Source organism: Tachysurus fulvidraco, chromosome 17 (assembly GCF_022655615.1).
Source record: "Tachysurus fulvidraco isolate hzauxx_2018 chromosome 17, HZAU_PFXX_2.0, whole genome shotgun sequence".
Classification (NCBI taxonomy): Eukaryota; Metazoa; Chordata; class Actinopteri; order Siluriformes; family Bagridae; genus Tachysurus; species Tachysurus fulvidraco.
This window is the reverse complement of record NC_062534.1, coordinates 22,420,904-22,437,694: the sequence shown is the minus strand read 5'-3', so window position 1 is coordinate 22,437,694 and position 16,791 is coordinate 22,420,904. Positions and strand designations below refer to the sequence as shown.

Here is a 16,791-nt window from a genome sequence, read left to right as displayed (position 1 = left end):
TCCGAACTTGGAACTCGGACCGCAGAATTCCAAACTTGGAACTCGGACCGCAGAATTCCAAACTTGGAACTCGGACCGCAGAATTCCAAACTTGGAACTCGGACCGCAGAATTCCAAACTTGGAACTCGGACCGCAGAATTCCAAACTTGGAACTCGGACCGCAGAATTCCAAACTTGGAACTCGGACCGCAGAATTCCAAACTTGGAACTCGGACCGCAGAATTCCAAACTTGGAACTCGGACCGCAGAATTCCAAACTTGGAACTCGGACCGCAGAATTCCAAACTTGGAACTCGGACCGCAGAATTCCAAACTTGGAACTCGGACCGCAGAATTCCAAACTTGGAACTCGGACCGCAGAATTCCAAACTTGGAACTCGGACCGCAGAATTCCAAACTTGGAACTCGGACCGCAGAATTCCAAACTTGGAACTCGGACCGCAGAATTCCAAACTTGGAACTCGGACCGCAGAATTCCAAACTTGGAACTCGGACCGCAGAATTCCAAACTTGGAACTCGGACCGCAGAATTCCAAACTTGGAACTCGGACCGCAGAATTCCAAACTTGGAACTCGGACCGCAGAATTCCAAACTTGGAACTCGGACCGCAGAATTCCAAACTTGGAACTCGGACCGCAGAATTCCAAACTTGGAACTCTGTACAGAACACCGGAGGGCAGACTCTAGAACTCAGACATGAGAAGTCAGCACTCGGAAGGCAGAATTCCAAACTAAAAACTCAGAAGTAGGAATTCCGAATTTTGAACTCGGCATACAGAACACGGAACACAGTCTCTAGAACTTGAACCTGAAGATAACTCTGAGAACTCGGAGTAAAACGCCAAACTCGGATCACAGACTCTTGAACTCGCACTCCAGAATTCCAAACTTGGAACTCACACCCCAGAATTCCAAACTAAAAACTCAGAAGTCGGAATTTCCGAATTTTGAACTCGGCATACAGAACACGGAACACAGACTCTAGAACTTGAAACTGAAGATAACTCTGAGAACTCGGAGTAAAACGCCAAACTCGGATCACAGACTCTTGAACCACAGAATTCCGAACTTCGAACTAAGTATATAGAACTTGGATCACAGACTCTAGAACTCTGACCCTTTAAATTTTCTTTTTTTTCCTTCACCTGTTTTGTTTTTGTATAAAAGTTGCTCTGTCTTGTTGTGGTGTTATTAGTAGCAAACAATAACATAGTAAATTACCTTAAATGTTTTTATTGACAACAACTGACCTTAGAATTCCATCATAAGTATCTGCAGGTCCGGATAACAGACATGAAAGCCACACCAGGCTCGAGTGTTACCTTAACGCTATACAGCAGGAAATGTTTCTCAGCTACTGAGGTGACAATTCTGACATTAAAAAAAAGATTCAGATTCTGCGCCTTTTCCTGAGCAAGTTTTCTTTTTCTTTATGATTCGACTGAATCTGACCACACGGCTGTGTTTTATGGCGCTGGCTTTAACATGAAAAACAGCGTTCAGGTTAAAACGATCTGTTGAGTTTGTTCTTACAAACAGCAGCTCCCTCCAAAACAAACACGCTGTTATACAGGACAGGAAGGAAGCCGAGGACAGAAGACAAACATGCAGGAGAAAAGAAGTTAGAGCCAGCCGAGTACATTCTGAGCAACACACACACACACACACACACACACACACACACACACACACACACAAATAAATACACACATTATGGGGATCTAGGTTAAATACAAACTAGTAGTAGGGCATCCAAACACACACAAACCGGGGATCTGTCTTACGTGCAACCAAGTAGCAAGGCATCCACACACACACACACACACACACACACACACACACACACACACACACACACACACACACACACACACACACACACACACACACACACAATGGGGATCTAGGTTATATACAACCAAGTAGCAAAGCATCCATATACACACACACACACACAGATAAACACACACACAATGAGGATCCAAGTTACATACAACCAAGTAGCAGGGCATCTAAACACACACACACATTTGGGTTCCAAGTTAAATATAAGCAAGTAGCAGGGCATTCTTCAGCGCACACACACAAACACACACACAATGAAGACCCAAGTTACATACAACCAAGTAGCAGGGCATCCTTCTGCACACACACACACTTTCATATACATATTCATACCTTAAGTTTAGTATGAAGCTCTCTGGATTTCCGCCGAGCCAGAACCTGAATGTGACTGGAGACCTACACACACACACACACACACACACACACCACACAGAGTGCTTGATGAAGCTTGTCTACTGAACGCACCTTGACTTTAATAAATAGATACTGTTTAAATATCAAAAGATTACTTTCTTCTGATTGGTCAGAATGTGATGACTTATTTTCTACAGCTCTTACGTTTGTTCTGGCTGTAATTCAGAGGAAATGGTCGTATAGTTGTGTCAATTTTAATGTAGTTATCGCAGTAGAACGTCGTACTAAATTTATCAGAAGTTAAGGTTAGGGTCAGAGTTAAGTATATTTTGGGATGAGGGAGTGTGTGCACAAACAGCTGGATGTGTCGGCTTGGATATGAGGATAAAAGTCTTGTGTATGTTTCTTTTGCATCACGTGACTTATTTCACAAATTACAGACAACAAAGTTTAATGTTGATAAAACGTTACCGAGTTTTACCTGCTTTCGTGTTCTCGTCTTCCCGGTCCTCAGTTTGATGTATCTGGCTATCAGTTCGTTACGACCTGAAAAAAGAAAAAAAGGGAGAAAAGAAGACAGATCAGTAAAAGCCTTGTGTAAAGTCACATCTATAGTTTAGTTGACTACAAGCTGTGGAAAAAAACCCAAAAGATTTCTCTAAGATCAGATCTCTCAGAACTCAGAGTCTGATTCACTGTGAACGAGACCAATGTGCTTGTTGTAATATGCGATCATTGTACCATGTAGTATGCTATGTGGGTGGGTGGGTGTGTGTGTGTGTGTGTGTGTGTGTGTGTGTGTGTGTGTGTGTGTGTGTGTGTGTGAGAGAGAGAGAGAGAGAGAGAAAAAAATAGAGATTGGGCTGTAGTGTATGTTTGTGTGTGTGTGTGTGTGTGTGTGTGTGTGTGTGTGTCAGTGAGTGAGTGAGTGTGTGTGAGTGTGTGAGAGAGAGAGAGAGCGAGAGCGCGCATGCACACACACACACACTACAGCCCAGTCTCTCTCTCTCTCTCTCTCTCTCTCTCTCTCTCTCTCTCTCACACACACACACACACAAAAACATAACGTCACAATACGAGTATTCATGTGTGGCCTGCACTCAGATCAAAGGGCCACCCAATGGCCGCCTGTAAGCATGCTGACTGCTGCATAATTCATTCTTTTCAGCCGCTTGAAAACTCGTTCAGCTGGACTTGGCACAGCCGCAGAATAGAGAGAGAGAGAGAGAGAGAGAGAGAGAGAGAGAGAGAGAGAGAGAGAGAGAGAGAGAGAGAGAAGGTGAGAAGACAGTGTGAGCTGGAAGTACATAAGAGGAAGAACTAAAGACAGATGAAAGGATGCAGTGTTCACCGAGAGAAAAGAATCACCGAGAGAAAAGAAAAAGAGCAAACTGAAGGAAACTCATCAGTCACATCATTAAATCACTGCACAATGAGAGAGATTCAGCACACAAATGTTATTCTGGGACCAGTAAAACCTTCACGTGGTTGACGTGATGGTGAAGTTCTGATGCTTCTCTAAACTGCATGCAGCTTAATCATTCCTGTTCTGCTGTGTGCTTTTATTTACATTATAATGAATCCACCTACATTTAAACAGGAAATTATAAATTATAAACAGGAAATGTAAAAAGTTTAGAAACAAATTTATAAAATTGAAATTAAAATGTCAAATTCAAATTTAAGAATGTATTTTAAATTAAATAAATATATAAATCAATAAATAAACATTTACAAAATTAAAATGTAAAAATAATAATAAAATATTTATTAAAAATAAAAAAATTTATAATAAAATTTACATTTCAATTTATAAATTCTAGCTAGAATTTTTAGATCCCTTTAAATCCGCTGTTTAAATGCTCTGTAGAAATAAAATTGAACTGTACTAAAACTTGATCAGTTTCTGAAAACAAAAATAAGTAAATAAATACAAATGAACTTTTTGCTGGAATTACAAGTGTGTTTGTATCCTTTAGGAAGCTTCTGTTACAACATTAAAATGAAACTTCAGTATTTACCGATTAAATAATTACACAAATCCAGAAGCAATTCATGTCTTCTTTATGTGCTCTTTACACCCTGTCTGCAAAAGCTGCTGATAATATGACAAAGGTGTGTGTGTGTGTGTGTGTGTGACTTAAGGAAAAAAAGGTCAGTTTTGTTATAATTTGTTTTGTTATAAATTGAAATAATCAGGTATTGTAGAGATATGTGTGTGTGTGTGTGTATATATATATATATATAAACCGATTATATTTATCCATTCATAGCTACTTCAAAATTCTGTGAAACTTCACTGCAGGTTTAAACAGACATTGATTTGATAAATAAATAAATAAATAAATAAATAAATAAATAAACAAACAAACAAACAAATAAATAAGAAACAATATATAACAAACAAATAAATAAATAAGAAAGATTTTACAATTTGAAGAAAGAGTTCTTTTGTTTTTATCCTTCATGGGAAACCCATAAAGTTACCATGTAGGACCAAGAAGTAAAATGTCAACGGGAAAAGGCTGTGAGTAGAATCTGTTCAGAAAGCTAGAACTGAAAATGCAAAGCGAAAGAAAGAAAGAAAGAAAAAGAGCGAAAAGAAAAGAAAATTAAGTGCTTTCCCCCCCAGTAACGTAACAATTACCAGCGTTAAATATTTTTTTCTTTTCAAATTGACTCAAAACCCCTGACATACAACAACATGGATAAAGAAAAGTGACACAAACTCCTTCTGAAAAGAAAAGAGCCGCAGTCTGTAAGGTTCGTTATGAGGTCGGTTTTATCCTGGTGATGTGACGCTCTGTAAAGTAGGGTCAGGTTTTTCACACCAGCGTCACATCCAGACAGAGGAGTTTAGTGAGTTACTGGAAGCCACAGAGAGTGGAGATGACTCAGAAATCTAAAGCTGTGCCAAACTGTAGAGCCTCATCACTAAACACATGTACAGGAGAGAAAGAGTAGAAGAGGAAAGTCAGAGGGAACTCGGGGTGAGTGACAATGACAATGTGGTGGAACTGAAGCAGCCATGAAGAAGAGGAAACTCGGAAACTGTGTGATGAAGGAGTAAAAGCTGCAGGCTGACCCTGAATGACCCCGTGTGACCCTTATAGTGTGTCACAGATGTAGTGAGAACCTGGAGCTCGTACAGCTTCAGTGTGTCACTCAGACATCAAGAATGTCTAAAGGAATTAGTTTACCTGGTGAACTTGTGTATGTAACCGAATGTAACACTGAATATAACTAACTGTATGTAACTGTAACTGTGTGTAACTAACAATGTAACTGAATGAAACTATGTAACTGGAACTGAATACAACTGCAACTGTGTGTAAAGTAGCTGTATGTAACTAACTGTGTGTAACCAACAATGTAACTTAATGAAACTATGTAACTAACAATGTAACTGTATATAACTAACTGTATATAACTGTAACTGAATATAACTCCAACTGTATGTAACATAACTGAAAACTGTATGTAACTAAGTAAATGAATGTAACTGAATGTAACTAACAATGTAATTGTATATAACTAACTATGTAACTGTACGTAACTAACTGTATATAACTGCAACTGTATGTAATTGTAATAATGTAATTGTATATAACAAAATGAATGTAAAACTATGTAACTGAATGTAACTGTATGTAACTAACTTTATATAACTGTAACTGAATATAACTATCTGGATATAACTGCAACTGTATGTAACATAACTGAATGTAACTGTATTTAACTGTAACTGAATGTAACTGTAACTGAATGTAACTGTATTTAACTGTAACTGTATGAAACTAACTGAATGTAACTGTAACTGTAACTGAATGTAACTAACTGTAACTGAATGTAACTATCTAACTGTAACTGTATGTAACTGTAACTGTAACTGAATGTAACTATCTAACTGTAACTGTATGTAACTGTAACTGTAACTGAATATAACTATCTAACTGTAACTATGTAACTGTAACTGTAACTGAATGTAACTATCTAACTGTAACTGTATGTAACTGTAACTGAATATAACTATCTAACTGTAACTATGTAACTGTAACTGTAACTGAATGTAACTATCTAACTGTAACTGTATGTAACTGTAACGGTAACTGAATGTAATTATCTAACTGTAACTGTATGTAACTGTAACTGAATGTAACTATCTAACTGTAACTGAATGTAACTGTAACTGAATGTAACTATCTAACTGTAACTGTATGTAACTAAACTGGAGAACTCAGATGGAACACACATGGACATGAGGAGAAGACGTAATCCCCCAGAGAGAGGGTCTGACTGGAGCTGTGAGGCAGCCCAACTGCACTTCCTCACAAGATGAAATCTTTTATAAAGAACAAATAAAAACCTGCTGACAATTTAATCAAGGCCAACAACCTAAAGAAAACAAAGCCCTTAAAATCTGGGGTATAAAACTAAACTAAGTGTTGGCCATGGCACGTAACGATCTTCTCTCGATCTTTACACGATAGCTTACACTGCACTGTGCTGAAATAACACGAGTGCGTGTTTCCACTAGGCCTCATTTACACACACACACACACACACACACACACACACACACACACACACACACACACACACACACACACACACACACACACACACACACACACACACACACACACACACACACACACACACACACACACACACACCAATTACTTCCCTGGCTTTATTCTGGAATTTTAGCTTTCCTTTCCCGCATTAACACTCGGCTCGGCACATACACCGACCTCTCAATCGCACACGAATCCCGAAGAACCGCACGTCTTCAACAGAAGTCAACTTATCTACCACCAGAAACTTTCCAAAAAAAAAAAAAAAAAAACCTCGCCGGTTTAAAATCCGACCCAGAGTACAGGCTGATAATATCTACCTGTTGATGTGGTGTGTAAACAGTCCCACTGAGAGAGAAAATTTTAAATGCCACATGGTTTTAAAGCAAAGGTCAAAATCTAAAAGCAGATGGTGGTGTGAACAATTCCCCTGTTAACGTCTCCACTCCCACTGCAGGTGTTTCCCTCCGAGCGGGACTGAGGGGTGCGGCCTGCTTTCTCCCTGCCAGATAAAGCCCTTTACACACACACACACAAATTTTGCATCTGATTAGTGCTAAGCAGCTGTCCTTTGTGAGTGCTGGAGCCTGTAACATGACGACTCCCCTCCGTCCGCGGGCCGTGTTTATAAAGCCAGATGGCATGAAACCGTGAAGGAAAAGTCCTCAGTGATCCAGAGAAATCTGAAAAACCCGTTCGATACACACACTTTCTGACAAACACATGGGAGCAATCCAGACACCACTGGCAACACTTTAAAATGTTTTTTTTTAAATATATATATATACACACACGTGTGTGTGTGTGTGTGTGTGTGTGTGTGTGTGTGTGTGTGTGTGTGTGTGTGTGTGAGATAAATGAGACGAGAACCAAACAAGACGTTAGGTGACGTTTACACTAGCGAGCGAACGAGCGACAGGAAAGTATTTGTCTGTGTGTGAAAAAAAACCCACAATAAATCATCCTGTGTTCCAGAGAAATCTAAAAGAAATCGACGTGAATAATAAACACACTTTTTACCACATCGCTGCAACCGGGTTATAAACGTGATCCTATTTTTTTTTTTTATCCGACAACCGATCACCTAGTTACCTGTTTAAGCCCCGTCTCCTCTCGAAGATTAAATATGTTGTATTTGTTCGCCTGAGATGAATGTGGCCCCGAACCTGCAGGGGCTGATGGGTAATGTAGTTCAGAGTCGATTCCGGGGTGACAAATAGTTCTCTACAAATACTGTTTAATAAAGCTGGCATTTTATAACGGAAGAGTTCAAAGATTTAATCTCAATTTCACGGATTTAAAAAGCTCCATGTTATTGATGATGATATTAACGAACGTTTTTTTTTTTTTTTGCTGCCATTAATAAAAAAGAATGGTGAGAAAAATGATGGCCGAAAACTACGTCACTATCATGTACAAAAAAATTTAAAAGAATATTAAGAAAAGTAACTGCAATTTTATCATCTTACCCTCACTTTTTTTTATCCATCAAAATCCACTGAAAATTTTTTAAATCCACAATCATAATTCCATACTCTCAGAACACTGGGTATAGAGTGCTAATAATAATAATAATAATAATAATAATAATAATAATAATAATAATAATAATAATAATAAATTCCATAGGGCCTAAACAAAAAAAAAAAGAGCTAAAATACTGAAATATTTATTCCCTTTTAAGGTACAAAAATAATCCAGGGGAAAAAAAAAAGAAAAAAAAAGGAAATATCTGGATTTAGTTACATGAAAAAAATTAAATAAAAGTAATAATAAATTGTGATTTTTTATACTGTGTAAATATTCAACAGTGTTTAAAAAGTGTCTAATTTTAATATTAATGTGGTGTGTTTTTGCTTCATGCTGCTGAGTCATATTAATAATCCACATAAACAAAATATCGTTGTACACAAAGCCCCTGAGCCCCATGAAGACATGGTGTGGAGGTGAAGGTTGGAGCAGAAGGACTCATGCGTCATACACAGAGCCCTGACTCTGACTCGAACCTCACTAGACACCTCTGGAACGAACTGGAACCTCATCAACATCCTGAACATCAGAGTCTGATCTCACTGATGCTCTTGTAGCCGAATGAAATCCCCACAAAAACCCCCACACACGTGCACCGACGTCTAGTGGAAAGTTTCCCAGAAACGAAGAGTGGTGCTGATTATAGGAGTAAATGGAGAGAAAATGTGGAATTGTGTCCAACAAGCGTCTGCTGATGAGTGCGATGGTCAGTTTTGTGTTCACACACTTTTGTCCATACAGAGATGCCCATATCTAGAGAGGATTCCCTTTTTATCTCATTTTTATACAAGATAAAAATTCAGAGCAATTCTGGGTTAAGGGCTTTGCAACAGGGCTCATCAGCAGACGCTTGTTGGACCCGGGACAGGACCCGGGACTGGACCCCGAGACTGGACCCGGGACTGGACCCGGGACTGGACACTTCCTCTGCTGGCTTGCCTTCTTCCCACTGTGCATGCCAGTGCCATGTGTTCCCCAGGATAGTAATGCACACACCCGGCCATCCACCTGATGAAACGTGAGACCAGACCAGACCTTCTTTCATTGCTCCATGGTCCGGTTCAGATGATGAAGTTCCCATTGTTGGTGCTTTCGGCAGTGGACATGGGTCAGCATGGGCATCCTGACTGGTCTACTGACTATGTAGCCCCATACGCAACAAAACGTGATGCACTGTGTGTTCCGACACCTTTCCATCAGAACAAGCATTAACTTCTTCAGCAATTTGAGCTACAGTGGCTTGGTCTGTTGGATCAGACACCCGGACCTGCCTTCGGTCTCCACGCGCACCGATGTGCCTTAGCCGCCCATGACCCCGTCACCGGTACACCATTGTTCCTGTCTTGGACCACTTGTGATAGATACTGACCATTGCAGACTGGGAACAGACCACAATGGCTGCAGTTTTGGAGATGCTCTGACCCACTCATCAGGTCATCACAATTTGTCCAAGTCATCGCTCGAATCCGTACGGTTGTCTATTTTTCCTGCGTTTAACATGAGGGCAAAATGTTTAGAGGGCAAATCCCACTCAATAACAGGAGCCGTGATGAAGAGTTAATCAGTGTTGTTCACTTCATCAGTCACTGGTCAGGACGTTATGCCTGGTTCGTGTATAATTTCTATATTTCCAGAACTTAATGTTAAAAATGAAGCGATTTCGTTTCATTTCCCATCAGCGTCTCACAAACGTGTCCGGGACAAACTTAAACAAGAGTTGGAAAGTCCTGCTTCAGCAAGAGAACAGAAAAACCCCCTCCCTTTAACAAAAGTCCCGTGCTATGTCTAATAATAATTTAAAAAAAAAATTAAATCATATCATATCAGAGTGTTACACCGCAGGGAAGTCCGCGTGTGACCTGAACTACTGTTCCTACTGTACGTCTTACCACTCATAAGAGTGACAGGGCTCTAGTGTGTGGGTGTGTGTGTGTGTGTGTGCATCCGCGAACGGCATGCTCAGTGGAAAGATCACACCAACCTGCTGGAAATCATGTCCAACAAGAGCGTTCTGGCGATCGTGTGCTCGCGCGCGCGTGTGTGTGTGTGTGTGTGTGTGTGTGTGTGTAAAGTTTGTAAAACAAGCTTATATAATGAAAGAATGAATGTCTGAATATTACAGAGTCCAGAGAGTGAAGAATATTTAAGAAGGAGATTAAAAAAAATAATTAAATTCCAGAGTGTCTCAGAAAGATGCATCGAAGAGCCGTATATAAAGTGACGTGCCGTATGGCTAAGTACGGTGACCCTTACTCAGAATTCGTTCTCTGCATTTAACCCACCCAAAGTGCACACACACAGCAGTGAACACACACACACACACACACACACGCACACACACACACACACAGAGCAGTGGGCAGCCATTTATGCTGCGGCGCCCAGGGAGCAGTTGGGGGGGTTCGGTGCCTTGCTCACAGGCACCTCAGTCGTGGTATTGCCGGCCCGAGACTCAAACCCACAACTCTCTATCAGACTCTCTAACCCTATTACATGTATATAATACTTTATATATATTATTTATATTTATATTATTTATATTTATACTTATACATACATATATGTATGGTCATATATATGTCTAGTAGTACACTGTGTGTACTGACTATGTATGAACACATTGCATCCTTTCCACATTTGCACATTTCAATGGTACTGAGCATTTTGCACTTTTTTTTTTAACCTGTCTGTAAACTGTTCTATTTATGTTTCTACTATTGTATGTAAATGGTTCTGCAATTTCTGGAGCTCGCTCCCAAGAATTTCACTCACCAAGGCACATGTGCCATGGTGATGTAACAGTAAAAGTGACTTGACTAGACTAACCATTAGGCCACGACTTCCCCAGATGCCCATAAAGCATCATAAAGCTTCATGACTGTCATATTGCACCTCCTCCCGCCCGAATTTGGATCCTGATCTTTGGATCCTGAAAATTCAGCTTGAACTTAAGAGGATTCTACGGACAGCTGCGAAACCAGACGAACTAAAACAAACCAAACAACAAAAACCAGGCTATTAAAAGGAATTAAGGCTGAACTGGCAGCCGGGTGTTGGAGTCGCTGACACGTAATAAAAGACAAGGCAGTTTGAGATATTAGTTTCGGTTTGACTCATCAGCCTGTAGGCAGACGTCCACATCCAGCTGTCGGTGGGCGTAAAGAGGAGGCCAGCAGTCTCGCGTCAGATCACCACGACCTTCAGTTATTACTGTACTGCTGATCAGACATGCAGATAGACACGGGGTTAGTAAAGTCACAAGTTTTGTCACAGCAGCACAGCCACCTGCTATATAAATATATATAAGCAACAAATCAGCCAGAGCAACAAATCTGACTTTTCCGTTAGAGAGAAAATCCTCACTGTAGATGATTCTACAGAATTACTGATAGATAATTGATAGTGATAGATAGCGGAAGATGCAGCAACAACCCACATTAGGAAATTCTGCAGTTCGTCTGCAATAACACCGGCCACCGGAGACGAATATTTCAACGGCTTCGGAGCTAAAAAAAAATCCCACGTTCGTCGAAGGCGAAAAAAAAAAAAAAATTTCTGATTAAAATCCGAAGGGTGTGAAAGGCGGCATAGAAAACCGCAAAAATCACACCGTAGCTACAAAACACATGGAGGGAAGAAAAAAAAAAGATTTCCAGAGCTCGTGGTGTTGTGGTGTTGGTGATACACGGAGCTCACAGCGTGACTGTAGAGTCGAGAAACTTCACGAGCGGCAAAACCTGTTTCGTAAAAGAATCGACTTAAATATCTAAGAAATATAAATGTGTGTGTGAGTAAAACATAGGACGATACGCTGAGATAAAATAAAGTATGCTTTTAAAATTTTTTTTTAAAAGATATATATATTATATATTATTTAGGATACACTGCGGATATGATGGGAAAATACATATCGATTGAGGTTTGCTTACGAAATAACAGCGATAGATATTTAACGTTGCTTTAAAAAAAAGTGTTGGGAAAAAAGAAAAATTGCTTGTTTTTCGTAATCGAGCGTTTAATACGCGAATGTATTTTTATCTTATTATTTTGTTTATATTTCAACTAGACTTTTATTTACAAAATCCCGTTATTCACATATTTGTAATATATTTAAATATATATTTTTAAACATATATATATAATTTCCCTTTATTTAATATTTCTTGTATAGCACTATACAAAATTATCTATAAATAAATAAATAAATATTGCAATAAATTTCAGGATATCGTGGATATTTATTTATTTATTTAACATTTCTTGTATAGCACTATACATATCTTGTATAGCACTATTTATATCTACACTTAATATGTACGAATAAATAAATAAATAAATAAATAAATATTGTGATAAATTCCAGGATATCATTTTTTATGTATGTATATTATGTGTGTGTGTGTGTGTGTGTGTGTGTGTGTGTGTGTGTGTATTTATTTATTTATTTAACATTTCTTGTATAGCACTATACAAAATTATCTATACTTAATATAAATAAATAAATAAATAAAAATATCCATGATATCCTGCAGTTTATTACAATATCACTGTGGGCTCTCCATTAAAAAAAAAAAATGAAACTGATCTAAATTTAAAAACTATTATGTGAATTAAAACAGCGATAAGCATCTTCTGCATATCCATAAAATCTTGGTGCACAGCACCGTGTGTTTTACCCACAAGAAACGTGACTTTCAGATTCACAAAAGATCTCTAGGAGAGATAAAAAAAAAAACATTCATAAAAATAAATACATAAAAAAAAAAAGCTTGATAAAAAATAAAAAACCCCTGGCCTCCTGCCTGACCCCATTTTCTAGAACACAAAGAAAGTGAGTGCAGCATGTATAAGAACACAAATATACTGAATATACATAGGGCTCGCTGGTGATGGCCTCGAAGCCCTTCTTTGAAAACTGAAGACTTCTTCAACTTTAGAGAAACAGCGGTCTCTGAGGCACAATGCGGCGCTCATCAAAAAGCAATTCGGCGCGTATTCTGTACGCCGCTTTCTCCTATTCTGTCCTGCGCAGTGAGACTCCCGCTTTAATTCAGTGCTTCACAGAAAGGGAAAAAATATATATATATATCTCGAGTGCATTTTACTGCCAGAGAAAAAGAACTTTTTTAATCTTAAAATGCCCTATTTACCCTGTCGTCAGGAAGTGTGGCACGAGTCTGCTATCTGATACCTGAAAAGAGTTTTCTGATGGATAAAATTCAGACGTAAAATATCGGATGCGCGTCGTTGAGGTAAGACGGAGGTCGGAAACAATAAATGCCTCGAGCTTTGCTAATATCCTGTAGTGGATTAAATGATGTGAGCCTTTTGTTTTCTAGGATCTGGGCAGCTTTCCAGATGGACTTCAGTAATCAGCTGGTGATTTATGATGAGCTCTGACCTCATAATAACCACCACCGGGTGCCACTTAGTGTAATGTAACTCAGTCTATCTGCCATAATCCTCCAGTTTAACTCACTGGTGCTCAACGTCACCTGTGTTTTTTCCGATATCCATTTGACGCGATCAGCTAAAAGTCACTTCTCAAAAGATCTCGCCCCACACTCTGGGTTCCCGCCCCATATCCAGAGATCTCAACCCACACTCGGTGTTCTGCCCTACACCCAGTGTTCTCGCCCCACACTCGATGTTCCCCCTCACACTTGCCAAAACTCAGTGTTCTGCCCTACACCCAGTGTTCTCGCCCCCCACCCGGTGTTCTGCCCCACACCCGGGGTTCCCGCCCACACACTGTGTTCTGCCCTACACTCGCCCTACACCCAGTGTTCTGCCCTTCACCCAGTGTTCTCACCCCCCCCACACACTCAACCTACACCCAGTGTTCTCGCCCTACACCCAGTGTTCTGCCCTACACCCAGTGTTCTCGCCTCCCCACACTCGCCCTACACCCAGTGTTCTGCCCTACACCCAGTGTCCTCGCCTACCCACACTCGCCCTACACCCAGTGTTCTCGCCTCCCCACACTCACCCTATACCCAGTGTTCTCGCCTCCCCACACTCGCCCTACACCCAGTGTTCTCGCCTCCCCACACTCGCCCTACACCCAGTGTTCTGCCCTACACCCAGTGTTCTCGCCTCCCCACACTCGCCCTATACCCAGTGTTCTGCCCTACACCCAGTGTTCTCGCCTCCCCACACTCGCCCTACTTCCAGTGTTCTGCCCTACACCCAGTGTTCTCGCCTCCCCACACTCGCCCTACACCCAGTGTTCTCGCCTCCCCACACTCACCCTATACCCAGTGTTCTCGCCTCCCCACACTCGCCCTACACCCAGTGTTCTCGCCTCCCCACACTCACCCTATACCCAGTGTTCTCGCCTCCCCACACTCGCCCTACACCCAGTGTTCTCGCCTCCCCACACTCGCCCTACACCCAGTGTTCTCGCCTCCCCACACTCGCCCTACACCCAGTGTTCTCGCCTCCCCACACTCGCCCTACACCCAGTGTTCTCGCCTCCCCACACTCACCCTACACCCAGTGTTCTGCCCTACACCCAGTGTTCTCGCCTCCCCACACTCGCCCTATACCCAGTGTTCTCGCCTCCCCACACTCGCCCTATACCCAGTGTTCTCGCCTCCCCACACTCGCCCTACTCCCAGTGTTCTCGCCCCACCCGGTGTCCCCCCCCCCACACGGTGTCCCCCACCCCCACATAGTGTTCCTCATAACATTCCTCACTCTGGTCCTCACAGTTCTCTTTTCTTTGCTCTCCCTTGCAGTTCATGACCGAGCGATTCGACTCAGAGCACTAAATCTTTCTTTTCATATTGATTCCACGATGCTCTGGTCTGTGGGACTTCACGATGAATATTGATGGAACTCTCGGTCTCTCTGATGCGATTCTGAAGTGAAACATCGCTCACCTCCGACCTCACAGACTCTTATCCGTACTTTCAGAATTGATCATCTAGATCGTGATGAAGTCTTTACTCATCCATCATAATGCTAAACTGAGTTTTCACTGAAAAAATAAACAATAAATTAAAAAAAACTTCATGTCAAATCTAAACATCTGGCTAGAAACATCTCCCTGCACTTCAGCCTGGATCTCATTTGCTTCTGGCTTTTTCCAAAAGTCACAGGTCTTTTAGTGTCATGGTTCACTTCCTGTTTGGATTTTTATGACATTTGTTCCTTTAATTCTCCGAACCTCACAACATGTTTTGTGCAACAATTCTTCATCCTCCTCAAGAGAGAGGAAGAGAGAGAGAGAGAGAGAGAGAGAGAGAGAGAGGAAGAGAGAGAGGAAGTGAAGACGGAATAGATCGCTCTCGTCCTCTTGCCTCTCTCTTTCTCTCTCTCTCTTTCTCTCTCTCTTGCCTCTTCCTCTCTCTCTTCCTCTCTCTCTTCTCTCTCTCTCTTCCTCTTCCTCTCTCTCTTACTCTCTCTCTTTCTCTCTACTCTCCCCCTTTCTCTCCCTCTCTTTCTCTACCTCGCTCTTCTGTGCGCTTCCTCTCGCTCTCCCTCTCTCCTTCTTTCCCGCTCTCTGCATTCTTCTCTCTCTCTCCTCCTTTCTCTCGCTCCTCGCTCTGAAGATTCCTATTCCGAGAGAGAGTAGCTTACGAGAGTAGCAGAGGCCTAGAGAATAGAGAGAGAGAAGGTTTGAGAACAATTTCCCAGCAATACCAGAGTGATTTTACTCTTTTCTGCTTTCTTCTGCTTTTTTTTACATTAATGTTTAAGATTATTTTCCTAACAAAAACAACAGTAAAAAGAAAAAGATTAATGTAATTAATTGTAATCACATGAATTAATACTAGCTGCTTCGAGTCAGCTTGTAATTATATAATTATATAAATATATCTGAAATAAAATCATAAATATACATCATCTAATATATTAATTATATTGGGATAAAAGTCGTTATTTGTGAACATAACGATATTATGTGGTCATGGCGCCCAGCGCTAAATAAACAGGTTACTGAAGTTTATAATATTAGTTGTTTTCTCAGGAGAGGCTTATTTGTGGGAGGAGTCTCCAGTGTCAGTGCTTTGTAACAGTCTCGTCTCTGTGAATATTGATTACGCTCCAGTTCCACCTACAGCGGTCAGAAACCTGCACACGGGCCGCGTCTGATCTCCAAGCAGCGATCCGAGAGAGTTTCTTCCTGACTCGGATACGACTCGGACGAGGCTCCTCTGAGGGCGTCTCAGTTCTCGAGTGGAAGATTAAACCGGTCCTTTATCAGCCGCAGTAGGAGACTGTCAAATCTAATTAAAGCATGCACTCTCGCTGCCCGGGTTAATCACTCACAAATACAAGACAGCGCGAGTTTCCGGTAGTGAATTTGACAAAAAAGGAACAGACTCCGACGTGGGCGTAAAAATCCTCCTGACATATGTTCACAGACTCGGAGACAAAAGACTGCATGCAGGTTACAGGAGTGGAGGAAAACAGCAGGCAGGCCAACAAACAAGGAGGGAGGATGAGAGAGAGAGGGGGGGAGAGAGAGTGTGAGA

The 16,791-nt window shown here is 41.0% G+C and overlaps 1 protein-coding gene across 4 annotated transcripts in view; it reads right to left on the bottom strand.

The window, feature by feature from the left end:
• Window positions 1-16,791, bottom strand: part of tead1a (TEA domain family member 1a) — a 53,965-nt gene that overhangs the window by 12,836 nt on the left and 24,338 nt on the right. For all 4 annotated transcript variants that reach the window (XM_027135897.2, XM_047802243.1, XM_047802244.1 and 1 more), the window contains 2 exons: window positions 2,683-2,747; window positions 2,181-2,243 (listed from right to left, as the gene is read on the bottom strand). In XM_027135897.2, the coding sequence (XP_026991698.1) occupies window positions 2,181-2,243; window positions 2,683-2,747 (128 nt within the window). The remainder of the gene's footprint in view (window positions 1-2,180; window positions 2,244-2,682; window positions 2,748-16,791) is intronic.